Below are 23528 nucleotides of genomic sequence, written 5' to 3' on the forward strand. Positions count from 1 at the left end.
AAGTGTATTATGAAAACCTTAAGCACTGACGATCCTGACTGATGAAATGAAATAATTAATTTTGCTAAACTTACTGTTAAAAAAGCCATTACCTATATTCTAGATTGAGTGGTGAACACTACAGGGAATCACTTCAAAGTTTGTATTGGGACATGACAAGTGAAAGTCAATGGATAGGAGACTTTACAGCCATGTAGGAACGCAACCATACGGAGTATAAATAATTACACAAGTTTCTTAAAAGTCTTTATGACAGTGCCTTACCTTGATTATAAAGTGAAATCTGGTCAAATTACTAATGTAAAAACTACTCATCTTTAAAGATGCTACACCTGGCAATTTACTTCCATATAATCACACCACAGTATACATTCCCTAGTGATCCACTTGAAACTTACTGTTTTATGTAGAACACTTGTGTAAAAATCCTTAAGACACTTATGCAGTAGAAATTTGAATAGGGGCTTAAACAGAATTTCTGTAAAGTTGCTTTATAACATCTACTGATACATTGACACACTTTTTATTAACTAACCTGAAGAAATTCCAGTATCATTACCACAGCAGCGGCAACTCAACACCTCTGAAAATCATTGTGGCTGGGGCACGAACAGAAGAAGCAATGGCCCATCATAACCACCAGTGGAGTGTATTAAATATCTTTATTTAATTAGTCAAAATAAATATTTGATAAGATATAGCTAACGGAAGGACCACAGCTTTTTGCTTTTTTTTTTTTTAAGGACAGACATCAACTTGACATGAGTGCCACCTTCTGGTTTAGACATGAAAACAGTTTGGGTTGTGCATACTGCATCCAAAACTTCTAACAGAAAGGTGCAGTTTGGTTCCTTCCCCCCGCCCCCCCCCCCCCCCCGTTTTTTTTTTAAATAATTAGAATATTCATCTTTAACATTCACAGAACGTTGTAAGAACAAAAATAGTTAAACACAAGAGTTCTGTAATACTTGGTTATCTTTAGCGCCTGGAGCAAAGTAACTATATACATTCTGCACAAGTATTTTTCCCCAAATTTAACTTCACAGATGTCAAATCCTACTAAAACACATCAATTACCATAATTTAAAGTAAATATTTAAATGCAGTGGCTTGTACTACAAGTAGTTATCTTGGAATCAGTGTACTCTGGAATATATTCTTCCAACTTTTCCACCCTAAAAAATTCCTTTAAGTGAAATGTGTGCATCTCCTATCCAAGAAGTGACAGAACCTCGTAAAGGAAGACTGAGAAATTCAGCAAATGTACTACTACAAATGGCACAAAGAACTGCAGCTCATTTTATATTTGCTGCAACAGTCAAATCACCAAGTTGTTGAGAAAAGACAGGTAAATTACAATCCACTTCAAGTCCATTTGCACATTACCAACTTTGCATGGGTAAAAAAAATGTGGCTCCTTTTCTTTCATTTCACACAACACCCACAAAAGTATATCACTGCTATATCACACAGTCGTTTTCTAACAGCTACCACAGCTGTTTCAAAGCAACTGCAATTTAAGAAACAAATTTGCTCCAACTCAGGTGTTGCCTCCACTGCAGATATAAATACAACTGCATATTCTTTGTGCTTACAGTAGTAAAAACAATTTACCAACAGCGCCAATTCTGGGTCTCTTATTTTCCCCCACATTCAGTATGGGATGGAAGCACACAAGCCCACACCCTAGGTGATACTACACTGTGTCAAGACCACACTGTGTCAAAACTGTAATTCTGTACAGCATTACATACTATGGACTTCTAAATTTGGGTCTCCTAACACTTCAGCTCTCTATGCCATTTCACACTGGTATATGCCCACACAAAGCCTGCTTTTCTCCATTGGCTAAGAACCCACTCATAGATAAACGTTGTAATTTCACAGCTCCGCACACTTCTGTATATTGACTTGCTGTCAATTAGGATCGTAATCCTCAAGTCTTCTGGAATACATATGGCAACTTACATATTTTTTTAAGTGTATAACTCTTTTGAACAAAACCCATTCGTGTGTTTTATGTCCTCTTACTCAAATCATGAAGGCAGCCAGTTATTGCACTTGTATCTCACAGCAGCGAGCACTTCCAGGAGGAGAAGGACCATATCTCTTTCCGCAGTTGCCATCCCCACACCTTCTTATTCTAAAGCAGCAACAGTTCATGATGTATTCATCAGCATTTAATCAATTCCTTGTTTGTCAAAGGTTCTGCAATGACTTCATCACGCATGAACTGCTCCTAAAGACAGCAAGTAGACTTTTAGTTGATTTTCATTATTTTCAGATCTCCTCGCCCTCAAAAACCATCAGATAACCATTTCGTTTCCTAGCCTGGGTATAACTGGTATGAATGTCTCCCAAAACACGAAAGCCAAACATGCTTACTAGATAAGAAAAACTACTAGACTAGCTGACTGGGCTGCTAGAGTCACAGGTAGATCTTAATGTCACTGAGACTGTTCTGTCCATGTTCCACCCCACACTCACCCAAGCAGGCATGTTTTAAAGCCCAAACACGGCAGGAGAAGGAGACCAGAAAACCAAGAAATAAGGCAAACCAAAGAGCCACCAGCTCACACAACCCTGTCGCACGCTCAGCAGGGAGCTTTAAGAGCTGCCACCACACCTTCCCCTGGGGATGGCGAACCGAAGCCCGGCCAGGCCGCCCCGGCGCCGGGGAGGCAGGCCGTGGCCGTGCCCGACAGCCCTCCAGCCGCACCCACCTGGTCGTAAATGACGCGCAGGATCAGGGAGCAGCTGGGGCAGGTGGCCACATCCTCGCCGTTCTCCAAGTCCTCCTGCAAAAGCCCCGGGAAAGCAGTCACGGACCCGCCGCCCGCCTGGCCCACAGGCACCACGGCCGCCGCAGGCGGGACCGCGGCCTGACGCTGCCCCCCACCCCCCCCCCCATGGCTGCCCGGCCGCCTCTACCCGCGTGATGAGGAAGCGGTCCCCGCAGGGGCACGGGTAGCTGTAGGTCTCGGTCTCCTCGTCGTACTCGAAGTCCTCAATCTCCACCTCATCGTGGAAGACCGACATGGCGCCGCGGAGAGGCGGGGGGACGAGGCGGAAGGGACGGAGCGGCGCACGCGCCGCCTGACGGGGCGGGGGCGGGGCGAGAGCGGCTCCCGTCACGTGGTGCGGCGCCGGGTAGGGGGCGGCGGGGCCCGCTGGGGAGCGGGGTGGGGGGGAGGGGGCAGCCGGGGCCGGCGGGCAGACCCCCTTCCTCCCCGCTGTGCCCGGCTGCGGGGCGCCCTCCGCGCCTCGGCCCTGCCGATGCGCCCGAGCTGAGCTCCCTGTGCGGCCCCGGGGGCTGCGGGGACAGGGCCGGGGGCTGCCGCCGCCCTGTCCCTCCCCTCCCGGGGGCCGTGGCGGGGGCGGCTAGGGCCGGCGGCCACCCGGCTGCTTCACGCCGCCCCGTGCCCCGGGCGAGGGGACCGCGTGGTTCGGCGGGGGCTCCTGCGGCCGCCGCCTTGCGCGGAGCGGTGTGGTAGCGGCCTGCGTGCGTGCCCGCGGCGCTGCGGCCTGCTGGCGGCCGGCCTGCCGGCTCGCCCCTGCGGCCCGGCGAACCCAGCGCAGCGCTCTGCCTTCAGGAACCGGTGTAGGGTTGAGGAGAAGGAGAGGTGCAGCCGTGGATCTGAAGCGATATTTAGCCCAGGGCCAGCGGGTCGCAGGGTGGGGAGGACGGATGAATTGCCTGACTTTAATTGTAAGCGAGGAGAGGAGGGAACCTTAGAGGAAAATAGGGTTCGTTTCCGTGGAGCAAAGGAAGGGAGGATTTGGAGTGGCTGTTTCTGTAAGGGCTTCGGCAAGAAGATAATACCGAGTAAAGGGAGATTGCCCCCCCCCAGGCAGGAGCTTGGGGGGCTGAAGCACTGCGCTTCTGGGCCGGGCAGGGCTTGCGGGAGCAGAGCAGGTTGCAGAGGTGAGATGGGGAACGGGGGAGAGGCCCTTCACCTTCTGTAAAGGCGTGAGTCAGGCTCGGGTATGGTGTACGGGAACCAGGACTCGGTAAAAGAATTCTTGGAATTTGTGAGTTGCAGAGTAAAAATTACAAGTGATTTTCATTGTGACTTTCATGATTGGAAAGCGCTTGATGATCGTGTAAATGGAACAAGTATCTTGAACCACTGTTCCAGAGTTATTTTTTATTTAGGGTAGAGTCTCGGTCTTAAAGTAGTCTGTGTCAGTGGGATCTTGCAAGTTTGACTTCAAAGTTGTAGCTGCTACAATAAAATAAGGCTGACCTTTACGTTGTTTTCAGTATGATGTATTGATGTTGAAGGTTGGTTTGGTTGTTTGATTGGGTTCTTTTACATTTCATGTGTAGAACTGAATATATTTGCCTCCTAAAGTGGTACCAGTGAAAATGAGAATGAGGCCGGCTTTAAGTGACTGTCAACCTTGGCAGCAGAATTAAACCCGCTGTGTAAAATACGCAATTGAGAATCCGCATTGGATTTTAAAGTTAGGCCACTTATTCTACCAGCAGATGCCGCTGTGTTTAGTAGCGATTGCAGAAGGGGTTTTGAAGGATGTGAGGCGATTTATAAAAAGCAATACCAAAAAAAAAATAATAATTAAACCTTTCTTCTCGGTCCTTGGCCTCCGAAGCAAAGCATCGAGCTTTTTTATTTTTATGTTCTGATGATGTAACTGAAGTCACAGCTATTGGTATAAACGGCTTACGTAAGAATGTCCACTTTCAAACATTCTTCGTTTTTACTTTGATTTAGTTAGTGTGGTAGAGTGAAAAGCTTGAAAGCAGCTTTTCACACAACACCCACAAAAGTATATCGCTATTATATCACACAGTCATTTGGCAACAGCTACCACAGCTGTTTCAAAGCAACTGCAATTTAAGAAACAAATTTGCTCCAACTCAGGTGTTGCCTTGAATCAAAAAGGAAGAAGCCTAAAAAAAGATGTAGGTGGATATAACCAACATGTGCTATCTAAAAAACTCCAGATCATTAAATGATCTCATGAATTTAAGTCACTTGATGATTTTTGAGCATTCTGGGTTTGCAGACTGAACGTGCTGAGTTAATGTGACTTCTTCATTAGGTGTCTACTTTGTCTTGCTAAAATATTTTAAGATTGTTAATAGTTTTGTTGTCAATAGCTTCTACACTTTTGCATGTAGAAAGTGCTAAAGTATTTTGTTTAAATAGAGTACTCTATGTGCTGTGGCAAAAAGGAATTAAAGTAATTTTGCTCCCTGGTGGTAGAAGTGTTTTAAATAATTCCACTTTGAAAAGTTACAAGCTGCTGTGGAATTAAATGCTAAAAAGCTATTAAAAATTATGGACAGTTAAAAGCTGCAGGAAGCATTTCTTATGCTTGAAAGTGGGCATTCTGAGTAGTTACAGTAAGTGTATTTATTCCATTTCTGAGCAGCCTGATTCCTGAAAGTTCTGCCTCCCATTTGTACAAGATTACAAACAGGACAAATTACTAACAGCCAATGCAGCTGTTGGTGAAAGCCTACAGAGTATAGGCCTGATTAGTTAAACAGGCTGGATCGTTGCCATTTCAAAGGATTCAAAATGAAAAACAAAAACATTTTGAAAATAAATTACATGCTTTAAAAGAATGTGGAAAAAGAGATTTAAGTGGAAGTGAAAAATTAAGAATGATTTAAAGAAGCAATGGACTGCATCATAGAAGCAATGTAATTTGATAGGTGGTGATAATACGACAGAATGTTGCTAATCCATTTTAGGAAAAACAAAGGCAGATTTACAAGCAATGTGAAGTATCAGCTCACTATGAACCTGTTCCTAGACTTCGTAAATAAAGGGTATTTCTGACTGACTTTGAACGCTGTAAATACCAGTTTATCTTTCTCTGTCATAGCTCCGTTTGAGTATGCAGTTTTAAAGCTTCACACCAGCTTACACTGTAGTGCATGTAAGGGTCTGCTGCTTGCTTAACTGTTTGGAGATGTAAGTATTGTGTAGGTTGTGTGGAAGGATGAAGGCTTGTCATGGCTTAACCCCAGATGGTAACCAAGTACCATGCAGCTGCTCGTTCACTCCTGCCCCTGCGCCGCCCAGTGGGATGGGGAGGAGAATCTAGGGGGGGCGGGGGGAAGTAAAACTTGAGGGCTGAGATAAGAGCAATTTAATAATTGAAATAATAATAATAATGAAAAGGAGAGGGAACGGGAGAGGAATAAAATCCAAAGGGAAGAGAAAAAACCCAAGCGATGCACAGTGCAGTTGCTCACCACCCACTGATGGATGCCCAGCCCGTCCCTGAGCAGCGACCAGCAGGCTGCAGCCAGCTCCCCCCAGTTTTTATACCCAGCGTGAGGTTCCATGGCATGGAATCTCCCTTTGGCTAGTTGGGGTCAACTGTCCCGGCTGTGTCCCCTCCCAATTTCCCATGCCCCTCCAGTATTCTGGCTGGCAGGGCCTGAGAAACTGACAGGTCCTTGACTTTAGTATAAACATTACTTAGTAACAACCGAAAACATCCCTGTTGATGATGAAAACATCAACACTGTTCTCACACCAGATCCAAAACGCAGCTCTGCACCAGCTACTGTGAAGAAAATTAGCTCTATCCCAGCTGAAACCAGGACAGGGATTTATGCTTGGAGCAGGACAGTTGCAAGCATTGGATTAAGCCAGTCCCAGGTGTAGGCCTTGGTATTTTTAAGTTCCTGAGGTTTCTGTTTTCTGTTCCTCAGTGCCCCTTAAGTGAAGCTTTACCATTCAGCATGTCAACCATCACCCTAATTCAGTATCATTCACAAGTTTGCTGGTGTTATGTTCTGCCTCATCATCCAAGTTATCAGTAAATTTATTGAAATCTGTCAGCCCCAGTATCACCCCCAGGGCTCTTACTGTTACTAGGTGGCAACTGAAGCAGGTTGAAGCCATCAAGTCTTTAATTCTGTCTGCCCAGCCAGTTTTCAACCAGTCCAACAGTTCTTTTGACGTCATCCCTGTAGCACACACAATGAACAGATGCCTTTTCAAGGTGGTTTATTGTAGCCGGCCGGTGTTCCTGGCTTGATTTATGTTATTTCTCTCAGTCACGGTCCTTTCTCTTCTGTGGTACGTTCACTTACCAGACAAACTGCACTTCTCAGATTTCCCACAGAAGCCTGGATATTTGTATCTTAATAATGCATATCAAAAACGACAGCACTGGAGGAAACCTGAGTGAGGATCCCGTGACGTTAGGTTATGTGTATGCTATGGGAGATGATGTCAAAGCCCACAGGACAGTCAAGGTGTATGGAGTCCACTGCTGGCCCCTTGGCTGCGTGACCAGGCATTTCATTACAGGAGGTGTTCAGATTTATCAAGCATAATTTGCCCTTGGTAAATCCGCGTTGAATCTCCTTGATTACTTTCTTAGCTTTCGTACAGCTAAGGGGACAGGCTCCGAGCGTTTTTGGTGGTGCTGACTGGACATGGGCACAGCTTCTTGCCTCTTTAAAAATGACCATGCATTAGCCTTTCTCCAGGCAGTTGGAGACTTTCTCTGATAACTGTTTTTCAAGCCTGTCAGCTGTGTTTCGTAGCAACCTTGAGTGTAACCCATCTGGCTGTGTGTATTTGAATACATCCCGCTTCTCTGAGTGGTTGCTGGCCTCACTCCTTATCCCTTTCCTTCCCAAACTGCTGGTACAAGGAGAGGTCTGGGTGCAGGCTTTGCTTGTGAAGATAGAGGCAAAAAAAGGTGGTGAGTACTTCAGCCTTTTCCATATCGGCTGTGACAAGGTTGACTACTTCCCTATCAATTGGTGGATGCACGTTTTCACTTCTTTATGATACTTTTGTACTTGTAAAATTCCTTCTTCTTAGTCTGTATGTCTGTTGCTAGTTTTAACTCCAGCTGAGGTTTGATCTTTCTGATTTAATGGAAATAAAGGGTGAAAACAAGCTATGTAAAACAGTGAGCATTTTATTTAACAAGCGTTTCTATGGATTTTTCAGGAGCTGGTGATTCTGAAGACGGCCCAGTCGTCATGGCTCATGCTACTATTTATGTAGGTTTTACTGTTCCTCAGTTACTGAGAGGAGCCAGCAGAATTTTTCTCACTCATTCTACATTGGTGGTGTTGAGGCACTGTGCTTTTTGTTACTGCACAGTGAACGGGTAGGTTATCCACATACAAAAGCTGCTTTTCTTTTCTTTTCTTTTCTTTTTTTTTTTTTGTTGTTGTTGTTAAAAGAGAATGTCATGGTAACGCTTGTCAAAATGAAGCTGACAGATTATTACGGACCTACAAATACTTATTTAACTCCCAATTATATATTTGTATTTAATTCTTATTTGGACTTACGTCATCTGTAGTCTGGATTACACTGGTAAATTGTTATGTTAATAGAAATTCATATCAGTAAGGGACAGTAGTGCAGCTGTCAAAATGACAATTATCTTTCTTTGCTTTTTGTTGCAGCACAATAAAATCAAAAAGGAAAATGGATCATCTAGAGAAGACAGCAAATAATTTTCGCCAGGAGGTTAGTGGTCTGTTCTTTAGGATGTAAGTGATTATTTTCTCTTTTGGTGTGAAGAAACTGGATAATTTTATTTGATTCTTAGGCTTCCTTTTGTCTTCTACTGGAGTCTATTGTACATCTTCTCAGTTTTCATATTTTATACTATTACAAGTGCATTTTGTAGTTAATGGGTGGAATATAATGAGTTATAAAAATTATCGGTGATGCGTGGTGTTGTTTATGTTGGACAACAAATTTAATAGAATTCTGGTCAAGTATGGATTATGATAAGTAACGAAAGCATGCGGATACCCATCATCTGTCTTCTCAGGCTTCTCAGATTTTCACGGATTTCTGGTTCAAATTTTCAATTAAAAAAATGTGGAAAATGGCCTTTTATAACATAAGAAGTAAGATTAGAAGTGTAGACACTTTGAAGGGAGACATGATGGCTGTAAAAAGTATCTTAGTTGCATCTGGTTTAATTCACAAGTATGAGAAATATAGAGCATGGTTCTCCACCAAAATCCAGAAATGCTTATTCTGAAACTCAGCTTTGTGCAGTAAGCATTCTTCCTTATAAAGTTCAGAGGTGAACGTACTCTTGTATTTCATATAGGTATTTCCTTTCTGTAATGAGCTAAAGTAGATGTTTTGAAATTTTTAAATACAGGGAGACTATGATTTCAATTTTCAAATTCTCAGAAACTGAAGTTTAACTAGTGAAAACAGTTCTGCATTTTTCATAGACTTTTCCAAAATAGGGCACTTTTTTGACTGAAAAATCCCATCTTTAATTCCCAGGAGTTGGGAAACGGTGCCCAATTTTTCTCTATTGTTTAATTAGCTTCCTTCATGACAGGCCAGCCTCGCGCATGTGTCACACGGCAGGACAAACTGTTCTCAAGCCCATGACACGTTAATCTGCGTATGTGTACTTAATTAAGTCCTTCTCTGCTAGGTTTTTCCCTAACTGTAGTTGACGTAGTTAGTTGACATAGTAGGTAGGTAGGACTAATGCAGCCTGGTTCAGCCTGTTGCCGGAGCTGTCGGGGTGTGAGCCAGCTTTGGGAACCACGAGCCTCGGGGCTCTGCTCCAGCTACTCACAGCTGATGTCAGCTCCTGCTTGGGTCCGGATGGCACCAGCTCGTGGGCATCCAGCTGCTCAGGTGGATCCAGTTTGTGCTAAATTAACTCAGTACACGGAGGAAAGGCGTGTAGGGACAGGCACAGATACACATTCTTGTTTGCTGCTGACATGGAAAAAATTACTGCACTTTTGAGTTTTGCAACCTTTTTTTTTTATTTATTTTGGATATTTTTGTTTCCTTGGCTTGCTTGCTTTTTCTGCTCAACTGGGTAGCTGGAAAATACCTGGAGAATGGATCCTTACAAGGTGTTGGAAGCTCTGATATGGTGCAGGGAACTGTGTAAGGCCTGAGGAAGAGAGGGAAGCTGTATGGGATAGGTGAAAGAGCACGGCTCGGTTCTTGCTACTGCAAATTCTCTGCATATCAGAGGATTATGCTGTTTCTTTTTTTAATGCTTGATTTATTCTTTGTTGCTTGATTTCCGACCACTTTAAAATCAGTTTATTTTAAATCCTCTGCTTGGTTTTAAATTCCATATAATCAGCAGTTGGCTTCCCTCAGTCTGTTTTGCCTTATTTGGCCACTTCGCTCTTGTAGAAAGATGAAAGAATCGTAGATCTGTGTTGCATTAGTGTGTATGCTACACAATGTCGCCTGTTGAGGGGTGGTAATGTGAAAGACCAGGGTAATAAAACATGCCCAACACTTTCCTGAAATACAGCAGCAGAGTCTGGAGTCCTGTGTTCTCATCCCTCTTGCTGCAGCCTTGCTCAGGGCCAGTTGGATACTCTCGTGATGGCCCAAAACACTGGTTGTATGTCTTTGGTCACCCTGACTCAAATTTAACTTTTGTAATAACTTTATACTGATTAAGAATTACATTTCCAGTGCTCTGTCAGATCTATCAGCCAAAGAACAAATTAGGGACTGTACTGAAGAGTAAAGAAGGGAGTGAAGAAGATCCAAACTTAATGTCAGTTTCCTGCACTTAAGGTTTCTCCATCAGAACAACGGATCATGTATCTGACGTTTCTCTTGTTAACTTAGATTGCATTCCACATTTAATACTGTCTGCTCAAGCGGAAAAGAAATGTATGCTACTTTTTATTTTAAGTTGGCAAATTTCCTGCTGTTTAATGGGACAGTGGACGTGTTCAGATGTTGCTTTATGAATAAATTAATTTCCTGCCATGTGTTTTAAATTAAAGCATAGTTGCTTAAAGTTTGGGGTTTTTTTTTAATCTGTTTGATCTTACACAAATGAGAAATGGTAGAGTTGTGGTGCTATTATTAGTATTTCCTAGTGTGGTAAATGACATCAGCTTTTTTTAACAGAATACAGTCTGTATATTGCCCTGTGTAGAAAATATTTAGGACATTACTTTCTTTGTAGAGGAAAAAGGTTAATAATTATAACTCAAGAATACCTGAAGAGGAAGGGCAGGGGAGGGTAGGGTATGAAAATCCATGTTGTACTATTGATGGGCATCGAAGACTTTTAAGTGGGGTATTCCTGCCCAGTGGTCCTGTTGCAAAATCTGCTTTTCATTTAGGAAAGCTTTTTTTTTTTTTTTAAAAAAAAAAAAAAAAAAAAAGCCAACAAAACCAAACTCTTTAAAAGTGGTATCAACTAGGGATTTTGCATCCTCTCCCATCTGCTCGCCAAACAAAACCTCTTCTGTTAACTAGCAATGAATGCTTGTGTTGCAGTTTTGCCATGTTCATAGATCACCTCAAATTGGTACGTGTGTAAACGCAGTAACACAAGGCTTGTTGGCTTTCTTTCATTATTACATTATGCATTAATCCATAATCTTTCAGTAATGCATTGAATTATTTAAATTAAACTAGATACAGATCCAGAATTCTCCCTAGAACTTCAGTAGCAGCTGATGTTTCACACATTTCCTTTGTCAGTCTTTATATTGGAGATCTTTTTACTCTGTTGCTGTAAGATACAGGAGTGTTTGCCTTGTATAGATATTAAAAGAATCTGAAAAGTGGTAACTAGCAATTGCTTCTCATTATGTTCTCTTCAACTGAAATAAAATAAATTTGTACATAATCTTAGAATAACCCTGACAAAAGTGACAAGACATGTCAGGCTGTACCTCGAAAACCATTTCTCTATTTGGTGACCATGTGAGTCCATTTTTGTTTCTCTACCCCAGTGAAAAAATACTAGTGCTTTAGCTAATGAAATGCCACAGATAACACACAAAGTGGTGGGTATCTCATATGTGGATTCTGGAAAAATTTCGCTGCAAACAGTATCTGTGTAACACAATGGCTTATTTTCCTTTTGTTAGGTAATTTCACAAGCAAAAGTGTGTGAAATCACCAATGAATCAGAGACAGTCAAAAGACTTCGTTTGGCTATTGCAAATAAAGATTTTACTTTCAAAGCAGGACAGTGGTAAGATCTTCTGATATTTGAGGGGAGCATTACTAACAGAAGTCCACTATAACAATATGTTGAAAGGCCTCTGATACTTGAACCTTTGCAAAAATCATTAATTTATATAATACAGTGTTTTATTATTGATTTCTCTGTTTAATACCTGATATGTGGCATAATTTTAAAGTAGCCATTATTAAATATGCTAATATTAATTTTAAAAGGGAAAAAAATTGATATTCCTTAACTGTTCAGTTTGAATGTTTTGGTATTTTCCTCTAGTTCACGTTTAATACATTTTTTCTTCGAGTACTTTGAAGTACTCCGCACTTTATTCTGCAAGCTGTCTTTACTGTCTGTCTTTACTAGTTATTTTTACAGCCAAGCTGAGACTGCTGATTTGCAAGTTACTTAGTTTTATAATTAAATCAGAATTTGCCTGTTAACTTTTATTTCTTCCCCTAGAAGTTTCCACTCTGAAAATTAAGCCTCTTAGGTCAGATTAATATATAAATACAGATAGACAAACTTGAGAATAAAAAAACTTGAATTATTAAGCCTTTGAAATAATTAGCTGTTTGTTTAAGCAACCTTACAGCTTTTTTTCCCAGGGAAGCAGTGGATTTTCATGTTTGTCTTCCTTCCTTGTTAAAAATATGCCTACTCAATCACTTTTTTTCTCTTAGAAATTAATTTAAAACTATAAGTAGTTTTGGCATTGGACATTTAAATTTTCTTAAACTTTTTCTTGGCTTAGGCCATCTGAAAGTGGTTTTGCTGGAATCAAAGTATAGCTGCTAGGGTATTAACAGCATATGTTACTCATGTAGTGTTAATATGCTGGCTTTTAAATTTAGAACCAGAACACAAGATGTTGATTGCAATAATTTGTTTGTGGAGTAATTTGCTGCAGTTTTTGCACATGTGCAGTGACTCATATGAAATTCTTGCTTGCCAGTACTTGGAAAGTGCGTTTACTCTCCAAAAATGTTTTAGAAATTATAATGCTGAAAACTGAAAGCTTTAATTATAATTACTCTTTTTGATGTTCTTCTTCCTTGAAAGTATTCTAATGCTATCGTAAGGTATACAACAACTTTTCTATACTTGTAGCTGTAAATTGTGGTTGCATGTTTTGATGAGCAGTACAAAACACCAGGCCACCATTTCCTGAGCAGAAAAGGCTAACTTGTTACAGTTCGCCATGGTAAGATGTTACAGCCAAAGATTATCACTAAAATGTATATATTTTTTGAAAGTGTTCTAATTACCAAGTTTTTCAGAAGCAGAAGTGATTTTGTTTTGCAAGCATACTAACACATACTGGTCTTTATCTGACTTCAAGTAATGCTGAAAAGACTTGTTGCTGTTACCCATTTTGATTTACTAAAATGTGCATTAAGGTATATACGTGTTATAAATACTTGGAAGAAGTAGCTTTATGGTTTTAATACATGCTATAAATACTTTGAAGAAGTGGCTTTATGGTTTTAATGTTTCTGATCTCTTCCTCCAGCATTTCTTAAAAGATTTGGCTTAGGTAGCCTTTAAAAGGTGTGAAATGAAAAAACACCGTAAGATCTCTGGTTTACCTCTTTTTGCGCCTCTCCTTGTGGGTTTATGTAGTTGGGTGGTTTTTTCTTTTTTTCCATACAACTACTCTTTCTGCTTGAGCCGTCACAGATAGCATTTCTTCAGGAGTCCTCTTATCCTTCCTACACACAACTGAGACAAGCCATCAGAAATACAAGCTATTCCGCTGTAATACAGTATAGTATGCCCTGAAATTGCTCATAATTATGCAATTGGGAAAGAAATACTAATATAGAAAGAAATTTATGCCTACGTTAGTACTTTAGAATGGCAAAACCTACATTTGACTTGGGTTTTACAGGATCCTTTGGTTTTGTATGGATGTTTCCCCACCAGGCACCAATAATGTTTCCCTTACACATCAAGTAGAACATTTTGACTTGAACGTAAATTGTTACTTTACAGCATAAATGTAGTGTTTTTTCTTTTCGTTGATGTAAGTAGTAAGGTGATTTTCCACCAGAGGGTGGTAAAGAGCTTTAGTAGCATCTTGAGGTGTTCTTTGAGACAATAAATGCTGAAATACGAGAGATGGCCTTTCTAATATCTTAGATCCTTACAGCCAGGACAGCTGCGTCCCATGGTCGGTGGAACCTTTCATGTGCAGTCGGATACCTTTATACACCATCTCGTTTATTAGCATAAAGTTAAATTATCGCTGTAGTATTGTATATATCACGCTTCGTGCATTCTTTGAGAGAAAGCCAGGCTATTTCTCTTTGAAGGGTGAAGCTTTGTGGGGAGGAAACAGGCAAGATCTTTTCTTTAAAAAGTAGTGACCTATTCAAAGTGCTCCTCTTCTCCCTCGAGAATTTGTGATCTTGGTGAAGAATACAGCCATGCTGTTCAAATACTAGTGCAGTGGAAGCCAGTGTGTATTTCTTGTTGCATTCCCATGTAACTAATACTGAGCCAGCCTGACTCAGGCTCGAATTGAAAAATGCTTCTCTAGTACTTGGCATTGCTGACCAGTATGGTTCTTTCCCAACTGGAGCAGCACAGTTAGTTTTAAACATTAGTTTTCTTTTGAAATACAGAGATTTTGTAATGTGCTGTAGAAAATTAAGTATTTAAAGATCTGTGCAACACAGAGGGGTGTAAATGTTAGGTCCTAAACCAACTTTTAACCTTTTCTGATACTGTTTGGAATATCAAAGCCGTACTTTTCTGAAAATGAATTACAGCTCAGATGTAGGAATGGCGTGCCTTCCATGCTCTCTGATTGCTGGTGTTGCAAAAGCTTAGCCATATGTTACCTTCTAATCTGTGGAAACCCACGTGTGGTTTTTAGCTTAAAACCAAACTTGCAGTAATTTATTCCAGTTCAGTTCCCTATCGAGTAGAAAGCGGGATCTGCCACTGGACGGCACTGCAGCCCAGTCGGTAAAGCAGTTCTGCTGCTGGGAACTCATTTTCCATATGAGACATTTTTTACAAACCGTGGTTTTATTTCAGATATTTCATCTTCCCATGAAAAGAAAGTGTGTAATCTAAAGTAATTTCCCTAAATTAGTTTCCCAATCTTCTTACGTTTGAAAATTGAAGAGCCCATCAAAGGGACCAAAGAGAGTGGGATTTAAGCCGCTCTATCAGTCCGTATTGTGGTTTTGTTTTAATACTTAAAGAATTTATTCGAACATTTAGAATTCTAGTCTGTTGTAAGATGTGGCATCTAATGCTAACAGCAGAACAGTTTAAAAACCTGCTATTTTAACAAAGGTGATGACATGTTTCTGGATGAAAATAATTCTAAGGAAATGGCAGTAGTCAAGATTAAATCCTTTTTTGGAAGTTATGTTATGGAAATGAAGATGTCTTTGTAAAGGAAGGATAATTGAAACAAAGGCAGCCATTTTGTTTTGGTTATTGTTTTCCATGTTTGGGGTTGTTGACTTTTTTAAAAAAAGTTTTGTTGCTGGTCTATTTTTAGGGTTGATTTCTTTATTCCTGGAGTATCAGTAGTTGGGGGATTCTCTATATGTTCAAGCCCTGGCCTGTTGAATCGAGAAGGAATGTTAGAGCTGGCAGTAAAGCACACTGTTCATCCTCCTGCTGACTGGATTCACACTAAGGTAAATGAGATTAACTGTGAGGTTTGGCTTTTTTCTCCCCCCCTCCCCCGCCTTTTTGGGGGGTTGGAGGGGGTGGTGTGTGATTGCAAATCACTTTTTGCTGTCGACTGCAAAATTCCTGTTGACTTGTGCAACCATTTTTAATACAACATACATTCTAAAACCTTTTGTTCGGTAAGAGACTGAAACGAGGTGTATGTGTGGTAATATGGTAGTTGTCATCTTTTGACTCCAGTTGTGCTTGGTGGACTTACAGTGCTGTTCTAGTGCGTGTAAGGGTTCACGCTCTTTTGGAATTAATGAACTGGAAAATGTTGAAAATCCGCTGTTCTAACCTGTGTCCCTGAGAACAGGCTGTATCACACATTACAAAGTTACATCTGATAATTTGCCATCATTCCTGGGCATTTCTACAAATATAAACTGGGAGTCATTGTCAGATAAATATAAATTATTGGGGGAGGGGGGCAAAGGGAGATACTTAGATCAGTTTTTCTGAAATGATAAAACAAATACTTCAGAATTCTTATAGTATTCTTTTAAATATGCAATATTTTTGTAATATTGACATAACCCAAGGCCTGATTTCTGCTATATTCAAAGTAAAGTCTGACACTTTGGCCTCTTGCAGTGTTTTGTTCGTCTGTTTACCCCATTTAGTTGTAGTCAGAAGAGTCCTATTTCTGCTGCCGATCATATTTCACAGATGATCTGTCCTATCAACTTTTGTTCTTTTCACAGCCCCTTGTGATCTATCCTGTTTACTGTTCTCTGCCTGACATTTGTACTTCTTAAATATGGCTGCAAAGTTAAAATTGACAGATTCTTCTAGATTTATAAATAGTGCCGATTTGTTCGGTGGCCAACAGAGTTACAGTAAAGATTGATGCAAACTTCCTAGAATTCAGAATATGCAGAGTGGTGCTAATCTAGTTGTTAGCATGTGACCATCCACAGTATTTTAATTGGTGTCATATCAAGTTATCTCCACTAGAACATAAACAAAATAATTCTTTGAGATGTTGTGTAGAACTTTTAGTGCACGTGCCAGCAGACCCCATAATGCCTAAGATGGTTGTCTGGTTTTTGGTGTTGCTCTTCAGAGAGAATATGAAGGCCTTACTTCATAATTCCCAGTCTCTGGACACTCTTTTAGGATTTTTGATGTCGTAAGTTTGCTGTTGCTGAGTTTTCTTGTTGAATTTATAGGAAAAGCTTTAGTTAGTGGGTAAGCTAGGTCAAACCTGATACTGTGGAGAAACCTCCAGGGTATATATGGACTCTTCTAGCTAAACAAAAGTGTGTGCTTTTCCTTAGGAAAGAAGAAGAAAAAAATCGACCTAGAATTTGAGAAGGTTGTATATGTGGTGAAAAATCTGTGGTACTTACTTGTTTAGAAGTTATTTCTAAAGCAAGTTGGTATCTCAGGATAAAAGATGTTATGGGAACAGTTTGTACTCATTTACTCACTCTATTTGGGATTTTTCAAGGTACTTATTTTTTAATATTGCTGTATTATAAAATCCTAAAGCTTTATAGCTTTAGGACAACACAGCCTTTTCTTTAGAAAAATGTCTATGTATTTTATTGATTGCTTCACTTCTCTGCCTAAGCTGTTTCAGTGCTGTACTTACAAACTAGGCTAAAGGACAACACTTTCTCACTGTGTTACTCCAGAGTGGTGGTGTTTATTCTTGAGTATTAATTTACTGTTATCATTGTCATGGCTAAAGCACTGAAATATGTGAGAGACTGCTGATTAAGAGAGATTCTTCCTGTGTCCAGTCTTGATGAGTTAGAGCTGATTAAGGAGGCAAATTAGACAATAATGAGGTTGTTTCTCCCTAAAAACACTTATTTCCACAAAGGGTACCATATTCTGTATCGTCCTTCTGCCACAAGAATCTGGAACACTTCTGGATTTGTGCATCTCTAAAACAGAGTAAAACATGGTAGGAAAGCCTGGCAGTGTATACTGAAAAGGGAGAGAGAAATTATTTTCACCTGAGTGCTGGTTTTCTTACACTATAATTGAGAGGGAATACTTCATGCAGTAATTAAGAAAGGCAAGAAATGTCGGGGGTTGTTAATGGTTAATGCTCACTACTTCAGGAACCTCTCTGTTCTGTGCAGTACCTGCATCCAAGGGTCTCCTCCTTCATCCTGGTGGAATTGTTACGTGTTTAGATCTTTGCTGACAATACAGTTGTCGTTAATGGAAATCCTTTTGGTTTAGTTACTGTTTCCTGATACCAAAAGTGTTTTTGGAGGGAGTGTTTTTATTCTGTGAGTGAGTGACTGCTAATTTATCAGCAGTTCCTGTAGCTTTGCTTTTTTTCTTTCCTCCTGTCCCACCTTCATTAGTTTTCCTATTCTTTTTATTTTTTAAACACTATATATGGCCTCAAATGAGTTCTGTGTTTCGCTCTGATTTGTTGTTACCTTGCAGTGATGTGGGAGAACTCACCTGACTTCTCTGTACTGCAGTTTCGCCCCTCATACTGGGATGCAGTGCTGGTTTACCACGATGATACTGACCCAAATGTTTTATTTTTGGTTTAGCTTTAGTGTTCCATGCATCAAAAAAACATGCTTTGGCAAATTTCCCTAGGAGATAATTTATGTTCAAGTGGAGAGGAGGAGAGGAGGTTTCCCCCTAATTTTTCTTATTCTGCAGCTCTGCAGGTGGAAATGCAGAAGTGGTTCTGCAGGAAATATTTTTGTGGATACTTGCTTCACTTCTGGGTGTGTTTTATTTTTTAGGAGTGGGGACGGAAAAAAAACCTTTTGCATCTGTGCAACTCATTCTGACTTCCTTCTGTGACCTCATAGCAAGGCCTTTTTTGACGGGAGCCTGGGTTTGAGTAAAAGTGTGATCTCACATGTTAACCTCGGGTTTTCACAACCACATACTGCTCTGGCATGAATCATTCGTCTTTCAACTCTTATGGGGGTGGGAAGGGGGAGTCACCATCCTGCCTTACCAGAAGACTGAAACTTTTGAAAGTAGAACTAGATTCCTAGAGACACTGGAACTGATTGCTTCAGTTAGCTGGAAACTCTTTATTTTAAGGTATTTCAGTTTTGCCTCACTGGTCAATAAAAATAAAAAAAATCACAGCCCAGCGAGTCCTGTGACTGTGGTGCAAGAACAGTAATATTTCAACTTCTGCTTTTAGTTTTGAAATTAAATATCTTCTTTTCCATCCTAGTGTACTGTTGACTCAGAAGTGGCCCTTCGAGTGGGAGGTGATTTCTTCTTTGATCCTCAGCCTGGTGACTCCCCTGTAAAACTAGTGCTGATAGCAGGAGGTGTTGGAATTAACCCATTGTTTTCTATACTGCTACATATAGCAGATCTTCATGGATACCAAGAGGGTAAAGGAAATGGATACAAAATGGGAACAGTGAAGCTGTACTACAGTGCAAAAACTACAAGTGACCTTTTATTTAAGGTAAAAAAAAGTGGGTTTTTTTTAAATAGATCTCAGATATTTAGCTGTTAGTGTGTGTATCATTCTGTTGCCAAATTCCAGAGAGGCCCTCTGCGTAACACACTGTACAGAGACAAAAGTCATTTTCTGCCTCGAATCCTGTGTTTTCTGCCTCAAATCCTGTGTGTGTTTTGTTAGTTACTTGTGCCAGTGTACAAATTAAGGCTTGCATTGGACATAGCTTGACCCATGGACTTAACTGCTAAGTCAATTAGGCCTAAATTTTACTACAGCCCTACATTTTACTGTAATTTCATGAGAGCATCATAATATACTAAAGCTTATCTATACTGTAAGATAGATGTGTATACACACACTAATGGTATGCATAATGCTATATGCTATAATACTGAAACCGCATAGTCTCAGTATAGATTGTATTGAATTTAAAGACCGGCAAGAGCAATTACGACCAAAGGAAATGCTTTCTAAAATAATAGCTGAGCTTTATTGATAATGCAGTAGTTACTATTGGATACTAGTGTATGACTGAAGGATTTATAACCCTTTGTAAAATTGCTTGTGTAGTAAGTACTTCATCAACATTTACTTAGCAGTTAAAGTTCAGTTGTCACACTCAGCCATTAAGGCTCACTGATAACATTTTTGGGTCAAATCAGCACAGCTTCTATGAAGAGGCAGCTGATTTAGGTTTCTTTGCAGTATTGAAAGCTTTTGGTTGTAAGATAAAGGTGAAAATCTATCATGATTCCGGAAATTGTGTATAGGTTCCATCACTAGTTTTTCTTCTGTACTTCTACCATGTTTCTAGATGTGAAGATGTTTGCTTTCTTTGAAAAGTCATTTGTTTGTGGCTAGAAGCAGAATAACAAACTGGAGCCTAGCTGCTCTTCCATTTGGCCAACGACTCATCACCCAGTCTGTTCACAATGTTTTTCAGCACAGGAGCTAGGCATCTCCCGAGTTCCATCTCAGCAGTGTTACGACAGCAGTGCTTTTGCACTTGAGCTTCTGGGAGAGAAGAGAACACAATGATATGTTGCAGTGCTTAAAAAACATCCTTCTGTTCATTCTTCACGTGTCCCTCAAATCTAGAACATATATATGAAAATTCTTTCCTTCTGCGCAGAGGACTGAGGAAGCAGGATTACTAGTCCTAATGCTCTTGTGATATACATCTGTACAAATCTCTGTGAGGAACCGCTAGGTTGGCACTCATGGTTTGGAGGACCTGTTCCCTGTAGAAGCACCTGTGTGTAGGCCGACAAGGACAAAGGGCAACGCTCAAGTAATTGGTTTAATACTGGCCTTTGATGTGCTCTCCTTTCACAGGCTGATGCGCTGCTTTCGAGAACCTCATTGTTTACAATGGTAGAAGCATACGGTGTTAGAAATACAAGACAGCATACTAACTTTGCTGCTTCAAGATGCCATCTAGCTGTGGGTTTTCTTGATTTCACGAGGACTGAATGTGACCCTTCTTTCCCTACCGTGGCTGGGACACTGAGGGATAGGTCTTCTCCCTTAGGTCTATATTGCTCAGCTGTCGTCTTTGTGCACTGACTCACTAGGCTGTGAGGAGCCTGCTGAGCTGTTGAAATTCTCCTTCATTTCAGTTAAAGGGAGCGTTTCAGTTAAAGTATCCTCTTGCCTTAGGATACTAGAAAATACTACTTTGGTGGTTGATCTCACATGTATTTGCCACTTTCTGTCCATGTCACCGCATTACAGAGTGATGGCTTACCACCAGGTGTTGCGGATGACTGCCCGATTATTTAAGTTCTACCTTGGGCGTGCTTTCTGGCTTGGTGCTAGGATTTCAACTTGGCAGGACATAATCTGTTTCCAAAATGCTATCAAATTGTATGTGGTTCCATATGAAGGGGACAGAAGTTTAGAGTCGCATCCAGGGCAGTGAAAGCAGGAGAGTGTTAGAGGTGGTAGTGGCGTACAGCAGCGTTGGTCTGTGCTGCTCCTCATTCCGCGTCTCTTCAGGGAGCCAGAAACAGGTTTGTCTATAAAGTAGAATGTCTGGGGTTTTTTGTTAAGCAACCCATGGCAGACAGTTCAGTGTAATAACTAGTTAGCAAGCAAACACATTTAAAAAAATGAGCTAATTTACCTAATGACAGAGTAGAAAGTATCTTTATTTCAGAATATTTTAAGAAAGAATTCCAGTGTCTATTCCAGCAGTGAAAATCCCAAATAGCGCAGAATCTAGACAATAACTAAATCTTAGTTTCAGAACTAACTGCAGCATCTGACTGACAGGTTTGGGGTTTTTTATTGTGATTTGAACTGAAGCCGCTGCGTTTTTGGTGGTAACTATCACAGTTGTGACTTAGGGAACTGAAAATTACAGTTTCTACTCTGGTAAAAATAGCATTTACCATTACCACTGTAGTTGATTTTACTTGGAGAACACGAGAGAGTAAAGGATCGGTCTGGTAATCTTACCAGATAAAGCAGACGAGACTCGAGAAGTTCCTAACAAATGGTGAATACATACTGCAGGGGGTTTTTAAATGGAAAACCCATATGGAACTGGAAGGAGGTAAGAATCTATACGGGGAAGAAATCGGGAAAGAACGTAACTGGTTCTTAGGTCCAAATCTTACAAATTGCAACCTACTGCAAAAAAGGAGAAAAGTCCTAAGACCGTAGTTGGTAGTATATTCACATTCCAGGTGTGGAACTTCCGTGTGCAGGTCAGCTCTGTGAAATCAAACCCATCAAGTTCTCAGCTCTGAAATGCAAGAGTCTTGGTACTCAGTAACAATCACCGGTGTTCTGGGACTGTGTGCATACATCTGCTTTGATTTAATGGCCTGTGGTATAAGCAAGTGTGTTTAACATTACAGAAAAATATTCTTGGTTTGATGAATGCATTTCCTGGGAAGATCACATGTCGTTTCCACGTTACCCAACAGAGTTCACAGATCTGTAAAGAACTTCAGCCACATGTTACAGGTAAATATAATGGCAGTATACAGAGATTATATCTAAAGTCTAAGTTTGATTACATCCTCATATAATTTAGTATTTTTTCCACTTAAAGATTCAAAATGAGTTAAGAGTTAAACCTAAGTAATTTCACTCTACATCTTATGTTTTGGAGAAGAAAATTCCCTTTGCAGTTTTTGTTTTCATTTCTCTGTCAATTCTAAACTTTATACTGGTATTTCCCACTGCAGACTTTATCCCAGAAACTATTAAGCAAAGTTACCTCACTTAAGGTGGGATTGGTGAAGGATAAGCTGTTTGTTAATTTGTGTTAAGAGATACTTACCTACTTATTTATCATCTGCATGTGGGATTTTTGGTTTTATGTAAGCCATGTTCCTCTTCCCAGGCATTCCAGCTGGAAGTACTAATCTAAATCCCCAGAAGAACTAATGGTTTTGAAAACCTCAAATCTTGCTATTTATTATCCTTAAACAGGCCTGGCATTTTTAAGAAATCAGTGCTTGAAATAGCTCTAACCAGTCGTTCTTTTTGAAATTATATCATTATTAATATTTGCTCTCATTTCTTGCTTTTTTCTTTGTCAGAGGGAAGAATATCTGAAAAGGATCTGGAAAAGCATGTGTCTAAAGATACTTTATGGTACATTTGCGGTCCACCTCCAATGATAGAATCTATATCCAAACTACTGTCTAACATTGGCGTTCCTAGAAACTGTGTTTTCTTTGAGAAGTGGTGGTAGTAACACCTGCTGAACAGAAAGTATATTTTTTTTTAGTGTATTTTGAGAAGCTGAAAAGTACAGAAATGGACTATGAATTATTTGCCAGATGCCGCTTCATACAGAGAAGGCATCCTCAGTCATGATGGTGTTCCTTTAATTTAACTGTAATACACCTGTAATACAGTGCTGCTGCTTTTGGGGGAAGAAAAAGTGATTTTATATTAAAGGCATTAACTGTTCTGGTTTTTTGATGGCTTGCCTAGTTCTTCTGGTAGCAGCATATTTTCACTTTCTACACTCGTTTTGTTAGTCAGCCTTTAAAAGACTTTCAGTGCCTGATTCAGCAGTTGCAGAGAATTAGTTGTGCAGTAAAGCCAGGTCAGTTTAAAATAAATAATAATTCAGGCCACAACTTCTGAATCTGCTCCAAATTCTTGTGCTAATGAGTCAACACGCTGCCTTCCCCAGTTCTATATAATAAATTAATATTTTTATAGAAGTAGATGCTGCCTTGCGACTTCCTTCTCCTGCCACTTCTTGTTAAAAGAAAAAAACACCCCTTTTATGTGGCTTATTTAAGTCAGTCAACTGTGTTGACAATAGAAGACGTTTCTTCATAATCCTATTCGTAAGTATGGAGTACAAAAGCATGAAGAATCTGTTAGCCTCTGACAGGACTGGTCGGAGTTATTCATGTAAGCCTGTATCCCTTGCTGGTGCTTGCACGTGCCGCGTCCTCAAAAGCAGCAATGGCTAGCAACTGCC

At 40.4% G+C, this 23528-nt stretch overlaps 2 protein-coding genes across 8 annotated transcripts; one reads left to right on the forward strand and one right to left on the reverse strand.

Moving 5' to 3' along the window:
* Window positions 1-643: 643 nt before the first annotated feature.
* DPH3 (diphthamide biosynthesis 3) lies at window positions 644-3098 on the reverse strand. The gene is made up of 3 exons (XM_055805675.1): window positions 2932-3098; window positions 2724-2798; window positions 644-2239 (listed from the first exon to the last, which is right to left on the reverse strand). Exons 1-3 carry the CDS (start codon window positions 3037-3039, stop codon window positions 2174-2176), a joined length of 249 nt encoding a protein of 82 aa, XP_055661650.1. The 5' UTR covers window positions 3040-3098; the 3' UTR covers window positions 644-2173.
* On the forward strand, window positions 3097-23002 carry OXNAD1 (oxidoreductase NAD binding domain containing 1). Of its 7 annotated transcripts, none has more exons than XM_055805672.1 (8): window positions 3097-3150; window positions 7956-8118; window positions 8423-8486; window positions 11867-11973; window positions 15479-15620; window positions 18833-19075; window positions 21937-22045; window positions 22627-23002. In XM_055805672.1, exons 2-8 carry the CDS (start codon window positions 7988-7990, stop codon window positions 22779-22781), a joined length of 951 nt encoding a protein of 316 aa, XP_055661647.1. In that variant the 5' UTR covers window positions 3097-3150; window positions 7956-7987; the 3' UTR covers window positions 22782-23002. The 7 variants fall into 7 exon arrangements, with proteins under 7 accessions (XP_055661647.1, XP_055661648.1, XP_055661649.1 ...); XM_055805673.1 differs by lacking the exon at window positions 3097-3150 and having other exon boundaries at window positions 3201-8118; window positions 18833-18869; window positions 18975-19075; XM_055805674.1 differs by lacking the exon at window positions 3097-3150 and having other exon boundaries at window positions 3201-8118; window positions 18833-18869; window positions 18978-19075.
* The last annotated feature ends 526 nt before the right edge of the window (window positions 23003-23528 follow it).

Source organism: Falco peregrinus, chromosome 5, assembly GCF_023634155.1.
Source record: "Falco peregrinus isolate bFalPer1 chromosome 5, bFalPer1.pri, whole genome shotgun sequence".
NCBI classification, from domain to species: Eukaryota; Metazoa; Chordata; class Aves; order Falconiformes; family Falconidae; genus Falco; species Falco peregrinus.